Here is an 18,245-nt window from a genome sequence, read left to right on the forward strand (position 1 = left end):
ACCTGTTGCGAAATTCTACTTTAGTACCTCATAATGGTGCAACAGTGGCAATGGTTGTTCGGTAGCTATAATAGCGGGTGGGGGTGGGGGAGAGTATGTCCTGGTCCAACCAAGCTACAAAGGTACCAGACTACTGGCCCAACGGAAGGACTACTTCACGGAAGCGAGCATGTAGTCTATTTACTAGAAGCTGGAAGCTAGCTAAACAAGAAGTAATAAATATTCTGTCCGCATAGTCACTTCATCTTAAAAGCTAAAACAATGCGAGAAAATATGCCTCAACATCCTTCAGATCAATCGGACCACTCTATGGCGGCTGAGCAACCAGAGGCTGCTAAGAATCTCAGGTGCCAACTGGCCGTCAAGGAATCGGATAACAACCCGTGTCACTTGTACCTACAATAGCAGATCTTCGGCAGAGAGAATCAGAATGATCCAGCTAATGGAAGAGGAAAAAAAAAAACATGTGCTAGGGTTTTGTGAAACACGTTGAAGATGTGCTAGGGTTCTGCGAAGCACGTTGAAGGAAATAGATAAATAAATTTGAGTAGGACAGATGTATATGTTCCGAACACAATATATAAATAATCATTTACAATTATGTGCTTTAAAAGAAGCATCAGAGCTTATGCGCATTTATTACAGATCTATGCATTGATTTATACATAAAATCGCCGAAGAAGTCAAGCATTTCAGACCAACACAATGTTATGATTATTTATGTTAATATGAGTAGTAACATATGCCAGCCAATCAAGATGCTGAATTGTGGCCAATCAACAGCGGCCTAACGGTGGGCGCGTGTCTTGTGAACGATTTCATATTGTATAAATTTTTCGGAGGCACGAAATCAATTTAAAAAGTCTATTATGGATACTACAAACAGTGACACAAGGTAAATAATTTCATCTACATATTAACTAAAAATTCAATAGTACTTACTGTTTTCAAGCGTTCAATTTTAGTTTGCTTTATTTAATCTTTCCAATGCTAAAGCATCTTAACGTCTTTCAGAAGAAAGAAACATCCCTTAGGAATGAAGAATGTCGGAAATTATTCTAACCTTTTCATCACTAGGAGCATTTGATTGGAAATATTTTTGTTCAAAATGGGTTGTGTAGATATAATAGAAAAATAAAAATTCAGTTTACAGTAACTTGTGATGCTGAGAAGGGGAAATATGAATTACGGTAATATTGTACAGACTTGGAGAAATTAATGATACTAAGTGTCAAATCGGTCATATACTTACGCCGCTTCCACTGCTTATGTAACTAGAGATTATCATTTGTATACATTGTAAATAAAATGTGGTCCGAGAACTACCTATGTATTCTGTTTCTACAAGTGTCTTCTTAAAACCTGGCCGATCGTACGTAGTACCAGCAATTTCATGAGTAAAGCAGCGTATATTATAAACAAAAGCTATTTTGCGTTAATATTATTTCGTAAAAACAATGAATTTGAAGTATTAAAAAGTAATAAATCATAAAACTGTTTTAGAAAACCATTTACACATAATATTAAAGCAGAGTGATTTTTAATTTTATTTTATTTACGATTGTGTGAGTATCTGTGAAGGGTTTGGATTACACACGCACCAAGTCGTTCCATACGCTGAAGCAGCAGCGAAATCTCTTTCTGTCAGGCCTGACCTGCAACTAAAAAACAACTAGTATATAAGTTGGAAACTATATTCCATAATACATGCTTGGATCACGGAAGCAACAATAAGTATAGATAAAAAGACGGACAGACACAGGTAGATTACATAAACAAATACGATAGATAGATAGATAAAGAGAAATGGGGTAGATAAATGGGTCCAGATGGACTATATGTAATCTGAACCTTTCCCCCCTTATTTTTTTTCTCTTTTTTTACGGAATCCCACGTTTTAGGCTATGGAGATTCCGATTCTGAAAAAAAATTTTTCAAAAATCTCAATTTCAAAATTTCGATTCACCCCCCCCCCCGGTTTTTATATAGATCCACAGGGTAAACCTAACCCTAACTCAAACCCTAACACTGACCCTAACCCTAACACTAAACCCAACCCTAACACTAGTTTTGTGAGATTTGGGTGTTATTTCTAGCATGTAAATAGCCTGCTTGGTGGTGGTGGTGGTGGTGGTGGTAGGGGAATTGAAATTTTTCAAACAATTTTTTTTCAGAATCATAATCTCCGTATTTTTTTACGCATTTCTAAAACATAATTTCCGGAAAATATTTTTAAATGGGGAAATGGGGTAGGTGGGGGGGGGGGGGGTCGAAATTTTGAATTTGAGATTTTTGAAAAATTTTTTTCAGAATCGGAATCTCCATAGCCTAAAACGTGGGATTCCGCCGATAAAGGTATAGATTACATAGCTAGATAATAGATTACGTAGGTGATGTGAGAGAGAGAGAGAGAAGTGACATGTGATATGTATATAACCTTTTAAAAGGTACTCCATATTGAAAAATTACGTATTTTTAAAAATTAAATGTTTTCCCGAAGTACCTTTGATCAGCTGTGATGTATCTAAATAACTGCATACGTGTACAAACACGTCGACAGCCTCCGTTTCTAGCTAGTAACAAGGGACTTCGTAATACTTTGCTTCTTCACATTTATTTATTTTCCTCATCTGGTCAATTAGGTCATAGTAACCAAATCTATTTGATTATTGTCGCCGACGATGTTTGTCTGACAAAAAAAAAAAAAAAAAAACTTAAATGAAACCTGATGCCTTAAGTTTGAAAAGTTAAAATGGAAAGAATCATTTACTGGCTGTAGAAAATTAACTAGTTTAGAAGTGAAGACGTGCACTTAGTGGTTAGGGCATCCAGCTCATGATCGTTAGGGCGTGAGCTCGATTCCTGGCACTTTATTTCATGTTGGTCCAGTCCACTCAGCCGGAAAAAAAAAAGGAGTTGTACATGTAATTCAAAAGGACCAGCCTTGTCACATTCTGTGTCGCGCTGAATCTCCCTGAGAACTACGTTAATAGTATGCATGTCTGTGGAGTGCTCAGTCACTTGCATGTTAATTTCATAAGCAGGCTGTTCTGTTGATCGTACCGACTGGAACACTCGGCACTATCATGCTATTAGCTGTCAGAAGTGAAAGTGCTCACTGCCTGCTAGTGAAGTATAAGGGTACTCGCGTCCGCGCTAGCTAGTCGTGAGTGGTCGATCCTATTATTTTTAAACTTCAAACTTCATTTGTTTTCTATTTTGATAAATTCTCTCTGTTGAAAATTATATTTTTATATTTTAAATAATTTGCAATTTCAGGAAATGATGCGCGAACTTTCGAGTAATAGATAGATAGATAGAGAGACAGACAGACAGACAGACATATAGCTCGCTCCGGCCAGTCATAGTATTAGCTGTCAGTAGCCAAAGAATCGACAGGCCAGCAACAGGCATGCAGGCAGACAGACAGATACTTCACTAGCAGTGAGCACTTTCACTTCTGACAGCTAATAGCATGACAGTGCCAACACTCGTCATCGTAACCGACGGAGAGCCAGGTCAGAAGAAAATTAATATGTATATAATTTCGGGATTAATCCTGTCTATTAATCAGATGTTAAGTATCCCATTCATAGGATTTGAGCGTGGGTATTTCTTTAACACTCACCTCCAACCGCTAACTTTTTGTATATCATTTTTATAAAAAAAGAAGTGTTCTTCGGATTTTTTTTTAACAAGGTATTCATTGCTTTAAAAAGGTCCAGTTTTTTTTTTCATTCATAAAAGCACATATTTTTTAAAAATAGAAAGCAATGTTAAATTCCCTAATCTTAACCAATTTCTGATTTCAAAATTTGTTTTATTTTCATTCGTTCAGTCGGTTGTTTGTTTTATTAGATAGATAGATAGATAGATCCCCACCACCTCCGATTTACAGTTTACATATATTTATACATGTGGAGGTTTAAAAACATTTTTTTTATCGTGGGTGCTGACTAGCGCGTGTGCACACTGTGCGCGCGTCGGGTTCACTCTTCTTAAGTAGTGCCCAATTGCCTTCACAGTGTTTACCGTTTAACAAAATCAAACTAGAAAACTGAGACCTGCCTAGTGGAGCGACTATATGACAATAGATCAACCTCTGACCTCTCATTCTCCACCAACTTCGGTACGCTCGAGAGAAGCTAACCTCTCTCCATCACGGGTTCCGAATGGAATTAACCCTACCAACCCCCACCACTCCTACAACTTTCAATCCTCCCCCACCACACGACCTCCATTCTAGTCCCACCTGCGGAACCAATGCTGCACTCCCCCGATTGAGTTCCAATGCTACCCCTTTACTGCCGGTTGATGCTAGCTCGCCTCCTGACTGTGCTGTTTGAGCTCGCACTAGTCGTGATTTAAAGACAATTAATTGTCACCTGTGCCACCAATATTACCACGCGAGTCGTGTCCGCATCACCGAGGCTCAAGCCGAAAGTCTCCCATACTGGACCTGCAGTCAGTGCCACTTCAGCTCTGACACACTCCGTGGAGATGCCTCACACTCCGACAACCAGCTCTTTACTGAGGACTTTGTCGCAGCCCTCCAGGGTTTATCTAAATCGAAGCTCGTTAACCGGATCCCTAAGGGAGCTCGGAATAGATTTGCTCGCGCGCTCTCCAGCTTGTTGAAAAACGTATGTTTATCTCTCTCCACGTGCACGATGTGAAATCGGACTCCCTTACACAATTCCTCTCTCAAACGACAGTTCCAGCTATTTGAGTCCACCCCGACCACTTCTCACCTCAATTTGACATCGAGCACGGTGCCTACCGACAAGCAACCGATAAACCTTAAGCGTGCAGTCAATGCCAAATTCAGCGAATCTGACATAAAAGGGGCTGTCCGTCTCCCCTCTTCTCTATTCTCCCTCGCTCCGTGTGACTCTGAGTCTCTTAGACGTCTGAAAGAGAAACACCCACCGGCACCTCCTGATAATCAACTAAACTGGCCCGATCCCCCAGAATACTTGAGACCGGTCTTCACCTCTGATAGCATCAGAAAGGCGATTTCATCCTTCCCTGTTGTTTCAGGTGCGGGAATTGATGGCCTTCGGCCTCAACACCTCAAGGATGGTATCTCCTTATCGGCCGGTGACGCCGAATTTGAGCTCTTGGAGAATTTGACTCAGTTTGTGAACCAGTTCTCTTCAGCGAACGTCGTCCCTTATATCCGTCCACTATTCTTCGGTGCAAAATTATTCGGGTTCACCAAACCCAACGGAGACTTGCGCCCCATTGCCGTCGACTGCATCCTTCGCTGTCTCACTGCAAAGGTGTGCTTACAATCGGTCTCTAACTTACTGGAGGAGGGATTTTCCCCGCCCAGCTGAGAGTGGGCACCAAATTGTGATGTGAAGCTACCAGAGCCTATGCCAACTTGCCCTCCTTGTTACCCAAGATCATCCCCAAACTTGACCTTAAGAATGCCTTCAACTCCATCATCCGCAATACTGTTCTCAGTTCAGTAAGCGAGAAGGTCCCACAACTCTACCGCCTTGCATGGCAGGCTTATCGGGAGCTTTCCTATCTCTCTTTCGGTGACCAAATCATTACCTTCGACTCAGAGGTCCAACAGGGTGACCCATTTGGGCTTGCTCTGTTCGCACTGGGCATTGATAACATCACCAAGATGGGCGTCGAGCTTGACCCCAACGTCTAGTATCTCGACGATGCTTGTTTGGGGGGACCTCCGAACAGGGTTCTCGCCATTGCTAATATGATGGTTGGGGAGCTTGGTCGCCGAGGCCTCCAAGTAAGCGGCTCCAGATGTGAGCTCTGGATCCTCAACCACCCGGCTTCTCAACTTCAACCAATTATTGACCGTTTTGCAGAGTCCTCCCCTTCTATTGCAGTCCCTCCCCCATCGGCTTGCTGCTCTTTAGGTACCCCAATCACTGACCTTGCCTTTGAGTCCATCTTCCAGTCGAAGGTGGCTGCCATTGAGCAATTGTTGAAAAATATTGAAGCTATCGAACCCCATCAAGGTTTTTTCATACTTAGGAATTACTTTTCGATCCTTAAGCTTCTATATTTATTCAGAGTCAGCTCATCTTACCGATTCCCATCGTGCCTCCAACGCTTCAACAACCTAATCTTTGAGAGACTTAGTCAATGTCAGACTCTCTCCAATGTCCTGTGATCAGGCTGCATTGCCCAAGCGATTTGGAGGTCTTGGTCTTCGTCAGTGTTCGTCCCTCTCTCTCTCCTGCTTCCTTTCGTCCACCCACGCCTGCATTACCCTGGTGAGTAACATCCTCTCCTCTCCAACATGGATCAGTTCCAACAGGGAGTTGGATGAAGCACTCCAACACTGGAGGAAATTGGGCTTGTCTACTCCTGAGAAGGTGGAGGACTGTCGGAGCTAGAGAGCTTGAGACAACGTAATTTCGAAGGCCACCTTCGACTCCCTCTTCATCCAGTATGACTAGTTTTCAAGGTACCGCTTACTGTCAACCAATCAATGACGTCTATTGAGGTGAAAACAATTACTGCTGTGGTTTGTCAACAAGACGTTCTGGCGATGTAAATTTACTTTGTCACTGTTATTTCTGATATATTTACATTTGAGATACACGTGTATATAGTTTAATCAATTCAGTTATTAGTTATTTATTTAATTTTTTTCAATTTAATTTGTTTGTGGAAGTATTTTCGTTTTGTTTTAGCGTTTTCGAAATTGCCCATTTTGGGATCTTTTCCCTTGAATAAAATTACTGCCGTTGTTTGTCAACAACTACTATCGGCGGTATATATTTCGTTTGTCACTGTTATTTATGACATCGTTCGTGCGTTTGTACTGGTTTTAGCTTTAGGGTTTTAGGGTTAAGGTTAGGGTTCGGGTTTTAGAGTTAGGGTTTTAGGGTCAGGGTTAGGGATAGGGTTTTAGAGTTAGGGTTAGGGTTTTAAAGTTAGGGCTTTAGGGTTAGGGTTTTAGGATTAGGGTTAGGGTTTTAGAGTTAGGGTTGGGGTTTTAGGGTTAGGGTTAGGGTTGGGATTTTAGGGTTAGAGTTATGGAAAAATGTGAAAAATGAAGAAATTGGAGGGGGGTGGGCAAAAATGTCTCCAAAAATAGTAACTGAAAAAACCCTAACCTAACCCTAACTCTAAAACCCTAACCCTAACAGCCTGACCCTAAAACCCTAACCCTAACCCACTAAAACTAAAACCAGTACAAATGCACGAACGATGTCATAAATATCAGTGACAAAGTAAATTTACACCACCAGAACATCTTATTGACAAACCACAGCAGTAATTGTTTTCACCTCAATAGACGTCATTGATTGGTTGAAATTACTGAAATACAACAACGTTAACACAAATAACTTCGAAAATAAAAGAATTTTCTTAAAAACACCAAGAGTAAATGATGTTTTAAATGACACATTCTACAAGTATACGAAATTTGAAAGTGTTTAGTTACAAAAAATTATTTTTTCTATGTGCTGGCCAAAAGGAAAAGATCAACTATACTGGTATATTCACTACTTATAAAAGACTGCTTAGATTATAATGTTATTAATATATAATTAGTATGTTTTTTTTTTATCTCAATACTCCTTTATTAATACCAGTATATACCAATTAATCCATATTCACAGATACCATCTGATGAATTAGTATTTAAGTGTATAATATGTATAAATATTAAATTATTTCTGGATAATTTCTTTTCCTCCCTCTATTGTGGTAAAAGTTTGGTATACTCAAAAGTATTCATAAATTTCTATCCTTTTGTTATAATAATATTCTTCTTAATAATCCTTTGAATAACCCTAAACTTTAACTGTATACAATATAACAATGTTGTTTAAAATATTTAACTTTAGTACTACATGATAAGATTTCCCCTGTTTCATTATCAATAGTCTGCTAGTGGGTGACCCCCTTAATTGTCAGCTAATATCTTGTTTTAAGTTTTCCTTTACCAAACCTCATGATATTGCTTCTAATAAATCTTGATTTTTATGACTATACCAACTATGATTTCTGTCTGCTCCCTCAGACCTACCCCTAACAGATACTACCCTCTGTTCTCTCAGCCTTAGATATAGAAGGATTTGATAAACTAGTCTATAAATTAAAACTGCCCCCATAAAAAGAAAAAACTCAGTTACAAGCAGAGTCTGTAACAATGTATATCTTCTTGATAACTTAGTAACTTCTATACTGGAGTGGAGACAGCATGTTCTTTGTCTATCTCCTTAACATCTTGGAGATTTTAGGTATAATTATACTAATGTGTCCATCTGTTCTAATTTAAATAAATTCTATGTCTTTGTGCAGCTGAGAATTGCTCTGCATTTTAAATTGATGCAATGATTGCATTATTCAATTAAATGGAGTTGCATGAAACGATCGTACTGCATTACCTCTGGATATCCTTGTTGCTTATTTTGATTTTAATCACCTTACTTTGAAATTGTATGGATAATACCGTACTAAATTCTGGTGCCTCAACTTAAGTACCATACTCATCTCTATCTGTATCTATCTATCTATCTATCTATCTATCTATCTAATAAAACAACCAACTGAATGAATGAAAATAAAACAAATTTTGAAATTGAAATAAAATGTTACTCAAAAGTAGTCATAAAGAAAAGGGAGAACAAAACAAATTTCTGATTTTAAAGTGTAAATTCTGAACATTATTTACATTTGACAGATATTTGTCCTCATCTTGTTTGTTGTTAACACGTTTCAGCTGATATAACCTCCAACCTTCATCAGGTGTCTTGGGGAAATTTCGAACCTGGGTTCTCATTCCTAAGGTGTTTTTTCGATCTTGTTGTTGTTGTTATTATTATTATTATTATTATTATTATTCATAATAATAATAATAATAATAATAACAACATTGAAAAATACCTTAGGAATGAGAACCCAGGTTCGAAATTTCCCCAAGACACCTGATGAAGGCTGGAGGGTATATCAACCGAAACGTGTTAACAACAAACAAGATGAGGACAAATATCCATCAAATGTAAATTCTGAATCTGTTTTTCAAAACATAAAAATGCAAAGTAAGGTTTAAAAGATTAAACTTAAACAGATAAGGGTGAAACTGGTATTTGGGGGGGGGGGGGGGGTCGTTAAACAGTTGGATAATTTTCTTCCCCAGATAAGGTTGTGTGGTAAGAAGTTTGCTTCTCAACCTTATAGCTTTTGGTTCAGTCCCACTGTGTGACACCTTGGACAGATGTTTTCTACTATAATCTGGGGTCGGCAAAGCTTTTTATGTGGATTTGGTAGGCTGGAAATGGGGGGGAAAAAAGGAAAAGAGGTGTGTGCATGTCCCACCTCTTAACAACCAGTATTGATGTATTTACAGCTCTAATTGAGTGGTTCAACTAAAGAGACAATAAAATAAGTATCAAGACTTAAAAATCACTGGGGTTGATTTGTTTAAATTGAAACCTTTAAAAAGAGCATGCCAGTATGGCTGCAATCCATAGAAGAAAATACCGGAAGAACTGATGGTCTCATACCAGAACTAGTTGAAAATAATTTTTGCTGCTTCTAATTACTGTACAACAATGATTTTGCTACTGAGAGGAGAACATCATTTTCTGGAACAGTTTTTACCATAATTAATGATAATGAACTCCATTTTTCATGAAATGATCCCAGTGTTTTGTAAAATGGGCTGTCACTAAACGGTATGTTTTTGTTAGAAAGTGGGCCATTTTCTGTGAAAATATCATTTTTTTTTCCAAGAATTAAAGCGAGTTTTCTGCAAAATGGGTGTTATTAATAGTAAGTACATTTCACTACCATGCAGCATCATGGCTGCCTGTCACTCAAAGAACAAAACTCTTTGTTGCTTGCTAACAGAGATAATAGTTCTTTAAGCCTTTTCTACTCTGTTCTTTTTCTGGTGACTGTGCTTTCAGAACAACAATCTCCTCTGCTCATTAGGTTACCTAAAAGACTGGATGCTATCAACCACTTCAAGGTATTTGAGAGAGTTTATGTCATAGGTGTGCTTACTGCTTACTACTCTTGTGCATCTACTACTCATTCAGTCTTCTTTCTCTATTAGTCTTTCTCTGACACTTCTCATGCATCCACAATTTACATTCAACATACTTGTTAGAATAACTATCTGCTTCTTTTCTTCATATTAATTATAGCCACTTCTTAGATGACAGTAAAGCCCTGACTTCTTTCTTGTCAACCAATGCTTTAATGTTTACCAAGTTTACATTCAGGCTCTTTTGATTTGAAGATTTGCATTTACATTTAGAATTTCTTCCATAAGAACTTTATAATTGGTATACTTAATTTCTTACAAACAGTCAGTCTTAAACTTCTATGTTATGGTCTAGAGCAGGGGTTTTCAAACTTTATATTTCAGGCTTTACCTTTGGGACCCCCTTATAAACGCTTATGAAATTTATACATAAATATTTGCTTAAAATAACATATTTTTACATTTATTTATTTAACAGTATTTAACAAATAGGTTTATTGTCAATTAAAAGATTTTGATTAAAAAACATATATAAAATCAAATTGCCCATAAAAAGTATTTGCTGTCCACAGACCACTGTCTTGTCCTTGCGGACTCCCTGTGGTCCGCGGACCACAGTTTGAAAACCCCTGGTCTAGAGGACTATAATAAACCGTAGTGAATTCAGAACTAAACCTGAATGCTAAATCCCTGACTCTTCTCTGAACTCACTGCTGACTCTCACTTTGCTTATGGTGTCTTTACACATAGCTTGCCTAACTCTCACAAGTCATTTAACAACATTGTATTCTTAATGACCATCATGGCACCCTGTCAGAGGTTTTCACCACATTGGTGAATATTAGGTGTAGTGGCTTATTTTTAGTTGAGAACTTCTGTAATTGCCTCACTAGGAAGTGAACATTAATGGTATTGCTTCTTAATATAATCCCAAACTGTCTCATCTAAGTGGATTCTCTTAATCTGTTGTGCTATAAGTTATTTGTTATTTTCATAATTTTACCCATCAATTTCTTACCTTTGTAGTTGCTTCTTTCTGGCGAATCTCTTTTGCCCACATGGGTATAATGGGTCATATCCAATAACTATATCCACTGATGCTAGATCAATCATTGGGTATAAATCAAATTCACAGCAAATTGACTCTGCAAGTAAAGAGCACGTATCCTTCTTTAAATATCTCTAGCAGTATACACTCTGTTATGAGCATTCAAGCAAGACCTCTGGTCTTAGAATAACTGTCTTCCTTCTCTTCATCAGCTTTTGAAGGCTGTGAAAAAGGTTATGGGCACTTCTTTCCTCCCATGGCCAAAACATTAAAAAGCACCCTAGATGGTACAATTGATTATATACCCTATAAGTTAGTGTCTCAGCATGGCCACAATTCAATGATTGAAATCAATTAAAGAACTATAAAAAATTTCCTTTCTTTTTTATTTTATGACTATTAGCCATAGAAAACGCACACACATTAAAATGCTTCCCTTTGTATTTTGTTATGTTTATAGAATCAAGTCATAGGCTTTTGTTGAAAGGTTAAAATGCTCTTCTTATTCCAAGGGTGTTGCGGGTACTCCCAATTTGCGTTCTATGCATGAAAAATTGACTGACTAGAAGGAAATATTATGCACACTTCTTGTACTAGACCAGGTATTTATTATTAACCTTTATGTCAAGATGGAAACCATTCAAATTGTTTTTACAGATTCAATTTGTGAGAATTCTAACATTTATGGAGAGGTATTGTATTGGACACCATTAAGCATATGTGACTAAGCTGTTTAGCCCAGTTATAGTCAGTAAAGCAAATAAACAGTTTGATACTATCTGATTTGTCCTACATTTATGACATGTTTTGCAACTTTTGACTGTTTAATCTGGTTGCCCTTCAACCATACTCATGAGAATCTGAGCTGTTGTCTGTGACAATAAAGTCAATAAGCCAATCATAACAGGACGCTTGTATTTATATAATGTTATTGTTTAGCCCCAGGTCAAGCAGATGTACGAATAAAAGCATTCTAGCTGATATGCTCTCATAATTTATTTACACATAGTGTAAGAGAACATTATCCGATAGATTCTTCTTTGTTTAAGTAACTGAGTGTGGTTTTAGAAAGATTTGACTGCAACTTCTTGCACAGTCATGGGCAAACTTCAGCCATTAATTATAATCATTACATGTCCAGCTAACCACCCTTATTAATACCTGTTGCATTGTAGGTACCTCCCTTGTTTGTTTTTTAAATGTGGGCTCAAATGTAAATTAGTCCTGCAGCCTGCTTGATGATGAACCATGTCTTATGCACCCCTCTTCTTGTAAAAGGTTGCCCTTGCCCATTCTAGCAGGTTGAATGACCACATACAGGGTTCATCATTGACTGTTGGCTTGTCTTAAATTATAAATAAACTATCAGTGTCATTATTTCCTTTTTTCCATGTTGGCAAGGGTTATGTGGGTCCTTATGGTCCAAGTCAGGTTCTGTTTGGAATTATTTCTCTTGATGAGTCACAGACCTCATATGTTTCATTTTTTGCATGATTCCTGTGGATGGATGCCCTTCTAGCAACAACTATTTTACAAAGTTCATTGGGTACACTTTATCATAGCACCAAAACTAAAGAGGTTTTTAGTCCCTACAGGACTGAAGTGGCATTGCTACTTTATTTTGTCTGTGTTGTTTCAAAGTAACATGTCCAACAGGGTGGAAAAAGATGGAATAAGAGAACCAGAGGAAGAGGATAATAGAAAAAAGTAAAAGGAAAGAACTACAATGATAGAAGCAAGGGAGTGATATAGAAGAGGAAGTCAGAGGGAAGAATCAGAACAATTGGAGTGAGAGGATGATAAAGGAGAAGGTAAAAGGCGGCGAGCTGGCAGAAACGTTAGCGCACTGGACGGAATGCTTAGCGGTATTTCGTCTGCCGTTACGTTCTGAGTTCAAATTCCGCCGAGGTCGACTTTGCCTTTCATCCTTTAGGGGTCAATAAAGTACCAGCTGCGTACTGAGGTCGATCTAATCGACTTAATCCCTTTGTCTGTCCTTGTTTGTCCCCTCTATGTTTAGCCCTTTGTGGGCAATAAAGAAGTAAGATAAAGGAGAAGGTAATAGAAGAGTGAATTGAGATAAACAGCTATGTGTTGGTTGTTGGTGAGAAGATTTGATAAGAAGATATAAATGGTAAGAACGAGATAGGTTGATGAAAAAGAGAGTAATGCATGTCATTAATGAATGATGAAAGAGGTAGTAATGGGGAAGTGAGTGAGAGAGGGAGGCTGGGTGGAAGAGAAATAAAGAAGGGAGACAGACAGATCCAATCTCATCCCTTGTTACACAAGTGGTGTGATGGAAGAGAGGTAACAAGGAGACATAGAGATAGGAAAGAGGATCAAACAAAATTGAAACTGGGAGAACGATTGATGGAGATTTAATATGAATGTAATGGTTGAGGGAGACCCAAGTGTAAATATTATATATTCCTGTTTCTACCTCTATTATAATTTTTGCATCCATTTTTCCATGCTTGATTGTGTTCGATAGGTTTTTCTCTATCACAAGACTTCACCACATGTTGTGGTTGGTCTTTTGTCATCTCCTTCATAAGTTTCAGCCTTCCCCATTTCATCCCATTTGTCCCTTCTATAAGTTTCATACATTTGGAGTCCACAACACTTCTTTATACAACTGATATTCTCTAATATTCTCAACAAACCCATGCCAGCATAGCCTCTCTCTTTCACAGTACATCTGTTTCTTATATTCAGCTTTTCTCTCAGCTCATTTCTGTTTTGTCATTCATGCACACTAATATTATATAGCTAGTGGTTTATGCGTACCTCATTTCCTTCAAGTCATCACAACTTTTCTGCATCCTAACCATTATACTTCAAACTTGAGTATCATACAACCTGCACTTCACTTGGAGTGAAACCTTTTTTGACCAACATAAGTAATAGCTCTTTGAACTTTTCCCACCACATTCTTACTGCAGTAACTATACTTTCAAAATGTCAACCTCAATTAATTAGCTACCCAGGTAATAAACGCTATTAACTACTTTTAGGATGCTTTCATGACAGTTGAAAGATTCTATTTCATGTGTTCTTTCCTTTTATTAATTTAAAACTGTTTAAATTTCAGAAATATGGTGAATGATAGCCATAGCAAACTGCACAAAAACGAGGAGCGATTTTCCCCATTTCGACAATGGAGACGTCCAGACCTACCAAGTCGTTGCACTTACCACTCAAGTTCAAAAAAAGTGGAAGATTCACCACATTTGCATAAATCTGTGTAGGTATATTTATAACGTGCTTGTCTTTGTTGCGGTTTTTTTTGTTACTTTTTAACTACTGTGTGGCACCTTAGGCAAATGTCTTCTGCAGTGACCTTACATTGACTAAAACCTTGGGTAAAATTTGGTTGATAGATACTGAGAAAACCTTTCATGTGTATGTGTGTGTGTGTTTAAATATGATTATTTTGTATTTGATAGCATAAAAGACGGTAACATATTAGATGCACCTCAATTTTAGCAGCGCACATTCTGGATAAATTTTTTAGTGTTTTAAAGCATGTAATACAGGCCTAATTTTGAATATAGGACTTGACCCAGGGTAATTTTTTTTTTTTGAGACGTTCTTTTAGAATGTTATTTGCCATCAAATGCAGTAACATTTTACAGAAGATAAAAACAAAGTAAAGAATTGACAAATGATTAATGATGTTGTCTTACTACAATTAAGCCACTGCTTCATTAAGGTGTGATTATGATCAGAGACATGCACCTACATCTGAATGCAAATATCTAAAATTGAAAAATCCATTCCATAATTTCATAGTCACTTAACTACTAGCATATAGCACTATTCCTCTACTGTCTAACATAATCAAATATCACACTTTATACATTGTTTACAATGATAATTAACCCCCAAAATAAGAATAATTATAAAAAATTAAGGGGTAAAATTCTTTTGCAGTTCTAGATTATTGCTTGCAAAATCTCTTATAACACCAATTATTAAATTTCAACCATCTGGTCAAAATTCCGAAGCAGCATAATAGGACAACCCTTCTTCAAAGTTATTTTGTGTACTGGTAGTCCCGATGGATAAAAATCTTTTATTACATTTTAATTAACGTGTAATATAATGCACGCATATCATGTCATTCACTGTTTTATACATCGTAGTATGATACATGGTAGGAAAACTTACCAGAACAAAAATCCTAAGTGTTGACTGTAGACACGCTCCTTTGCAAATGATCAGCTATTATTTTGTAAACAATGTTTTGAAACTGTTCATGTGTTCGAAAGGAGAGATGTGACTCTCACACTCATAGGTTCCCAAAGTTACTTCATTCAACTATATAACTCAATAGAGGAAGAAGGGGTTGGGTTGGGGTGGGGCGGGGGCAGGTGGATTTAGAGGAGGTTGGACTGATCTCTTGGGGAGAAGGTAGGCCTCTCTATTCCTCTTACAAAACTTACATCCGGGTGCCGAATTTGCCTCAATTGATGGTATTACACAGGTAGAGGGTGGTGATGGGGCAGGGGCAGAAGGAGGAGGTCAAGCATGTCTCTTTAGGAGGGTATAGGCCACCCTATTCCTTCTGCCAAAGTTATCCGGGTGCCAAAGATATCTCAATTGATGGAATTTCTCTGAAAATAGGCGGGTGGGGAGGGACTAAACTTATATACAAACCACCCTAGAGACCTCCTAAACACCCCTACAAAGTTTCATGCCAATCAGCCCAACCGTTTGGCCGTGATGTGAGTACAGACGGACAGACGGACATTATGCCCATTATAGTATGATATGAGCAGAATTTAGGTTAGTTGATCTCAAAGCACACATGAATAGCATATAGATAATAGGTTTAAAAACCCTTTTGGACAGAAAATTGAATGTTGGTCGTGGGACACAAACACATACCTCCTTTCACTTTTTCTATACAAAAGTGGTTTCCAACCCATTAGATATGCATATGTGTGTTGGTTATATATTTATATGTACATGTGTATATATATATATATATATTTATATATATAAATCTTTGTATAATTGTTTGCATGTATGCATGTATATACTTGTTATATTTGTTGTTAGGTTTAATATAAATATATAGGTGTTTATCTATGTACCGATTATTTATTTATGTGTATGTATATATGTACTTATGTAAGTATCACTCTCTCTGAATATATATATATATATATATCTATATACATACACACACATATGTAGTATATATATGTATGTGCGTGTGTGCACACACAAAGCGACAGAGAGAGAAATTCAATATATATATATATATTACTTATCTGCCCTACATAGTTGTTTTTTTACATATGAATTAACCTGATTCAAATATCTGTTTACATATCTATCTTAACATGGTGAAGAGTTAAAGTATATAGTCATTATTGCTGTCTTGCAGTCGTGACTCCTGGTTTAAAAAGTCCACTTCGCTTCTTTTTGGTTTTGTGTTTTAATTCACTGTATGAAACCTTGAGAAAATGTCTTCCTCCATAACTTCGAACTTTGAAGTATATTGTGTTTTCCAACTCTATGCTTTTTGAGAGATCTCTCCCAGATGTAATGCATAACGACTTTTGAAGTATATTGTGTTTTCCAACTCTATGCTTTTTGAGGGATCTCTCCCAGATGTAATGCATAACAAGCTTTTAGTAACATATTTTCATGTGATGTGGCTCATCCAATGGGAAACCAAGCTTACCTACTTTCAAAGGCCTGCCTTTCTAGCTGAATGCTGCTAAAGTTTCACTTGTAGAGGAGATCTGACCAGTTAGATACACTTTCATTCCTATTAACCTCTGGCTGGTGACTTTGCAAGTCTCCAGCTGTTGATCTACAAATATAAACTATGTATAATGTACTGAATGAATTTTTGCTTTTGCTTTGTCTGTCTATTTGTCTCTCTCTATCTATCTACCTATCTCACACACACATGTGTATAAAATCTTACCTTTTATTAATTACTTACATGCACATGTGGCTGTATGGTTGGGATATTTGTTTCCCTTCCACATGTTTTGAATTCAATCCCATTGCTTGGCACCTTGTGCAAGTGTCTTCAGTTGTAGCCCCAGGTTAACTAAAACTTTGTGAGTGGAATTAGATGACAGAAACTGAAAGATGCTCATTGCACATATATACGTGTGTGTGTGTGTGTGTGTGTGTGTGTGTGTGTGTGTGTGTGTGTGTGTGTGTGTGTGTGTGTGTGACTCCTTGTCATGATATCATGTAATTATTGTAAATGTGCGTCACTGTCAAACAACATTCTGCAAAGTCGTGTCTAACCATGCGGAAACATTACCTTGCTTGGAAACAGGTGAGGGTTGACAAGAAGAAGGGATCTAACCATGAAAATTTGCTTCAATAAACTCCATCCAACCCATGCAAGCATGGAACAGTGGATGTCAAAATGATAATTGTCAATATCTAACTTCAAATACATAAACTCTATTTCATGTATTATATTTACCTTTTATTTGTACGTTAGGAAGGGCATCCAGTTGTAGAAACTCTGCCAAATCAGATTGGAGCCTGGTGTAGCCACCTGGTTCACCAGTCCTCAGTCAAATCGTCCAGCCCATGCTAGCATGGAAAGCAGATGTTAAACGATGATGATGATGATCACCATGCATGTTTAATTTATGGTGCAAATCTTGTGTTGAATTTTACAGAAATAATAAATATTTTAATGGCATTAACATTTGAAAAGTTTTGTCTTGATTGTTAAAATCTTATTTTATTTTGATTTATTTACATCATTGTTTGCAGTAAACCCCGTCCCAAAATTATGGATACCATTCTACAGAATATTGGTAACACGCCTTTGGTGAGAATAAACAGAATTACTCAGAACGAAGGAGTGAAGTGTGAAGTCTGTAAGTATCTAAATATTTTCTTTAATTTTTGGTATCCATCAAACACTCTTTTGCAGTTCATTAAGTATACACTTACAGCAATAGTTCTGATAGACAGAATATGTTTGGACATGTTTGAGAGCAAATCCATTTTATAAAAGATGAAGTTTGTTGAATCAACAAGGTTTAGCATCATTAACCTTGAGCTTTCTGTACTGAATGACTGTACACTATTGCTTCAATAGATCTAAATAGAGGCACAGGTATGGCTGTGTGGTAAGAAGCTTGCTTCCCAATCATGTTATGTCTCACTGCATGGCACCTTCGGCAAGTGTCTTCTACTATAGCCTTGCACTGACCA

The 18,245-nt window shown here is 37.4% G+C and overlaps 1 protein-coding gene and 1 long non-coding RNA gene across 2 annotated transcripts in view; one reads left to right on the top strand and one right to left on the bottom strand.

Annotated features, from left to right (window-relative positions):
* Positions 1 to 803: 803 nt before the first annotated feature.
* LOC106872868 (cystathionine beta-synthase) overlaps positions 804 to 18,245 on the top strand; it is a 40,521-nt gene continuing 23,079 nt past the window's right edge. Inside the window, exons 1-3 of the mRNA XM_014920006.3 lie at positions 804 to 895; positions 14,128 to 14,280; positions 17,799 to 17,905. Coding sequence (XP_014775492.1) covers positions 870 to 895; positions 14,128 to 14,280; positions 17,799 to 17,905 — 286 coding nt within the window. The 5' untranslated portion in view covers positions 804 to 869. The remainder of the gene's footprint in view (positions 896 to 14,127; positions 14,281 to 17,798; positions 17,906 to 18,245) is intronic.
* Positions 1,535 to 15,338, bottom strand: LOC128247904 (uncharacterized). Its single transcript, XR_008264227.2, has 3 exons — positions 15,207 to 15,338; positions 11,004 to 11,130; positions 1,535 to 1,661 (listed from the first exon to the last, which is right to left on the bottom strand). It is a non-coding gene; the product is annotated as an uncharacterized LOC128247904 (long non-coding RNA).

The sequence above is a fragment of the Octopus bimaculoides genome, chromosome 5, assembly GCF_046866305.1.
Source record: "Octopus bimaculoides isolate indiv1 chromosome 5, ASM4686630v1, whole genome shotgun sequence".
NCBI lineage: Eukaryota > Metazoa > Mollusca > Cephalopoda > Octopoda > Octopodidae > Octopus > Octopus bimaculoides.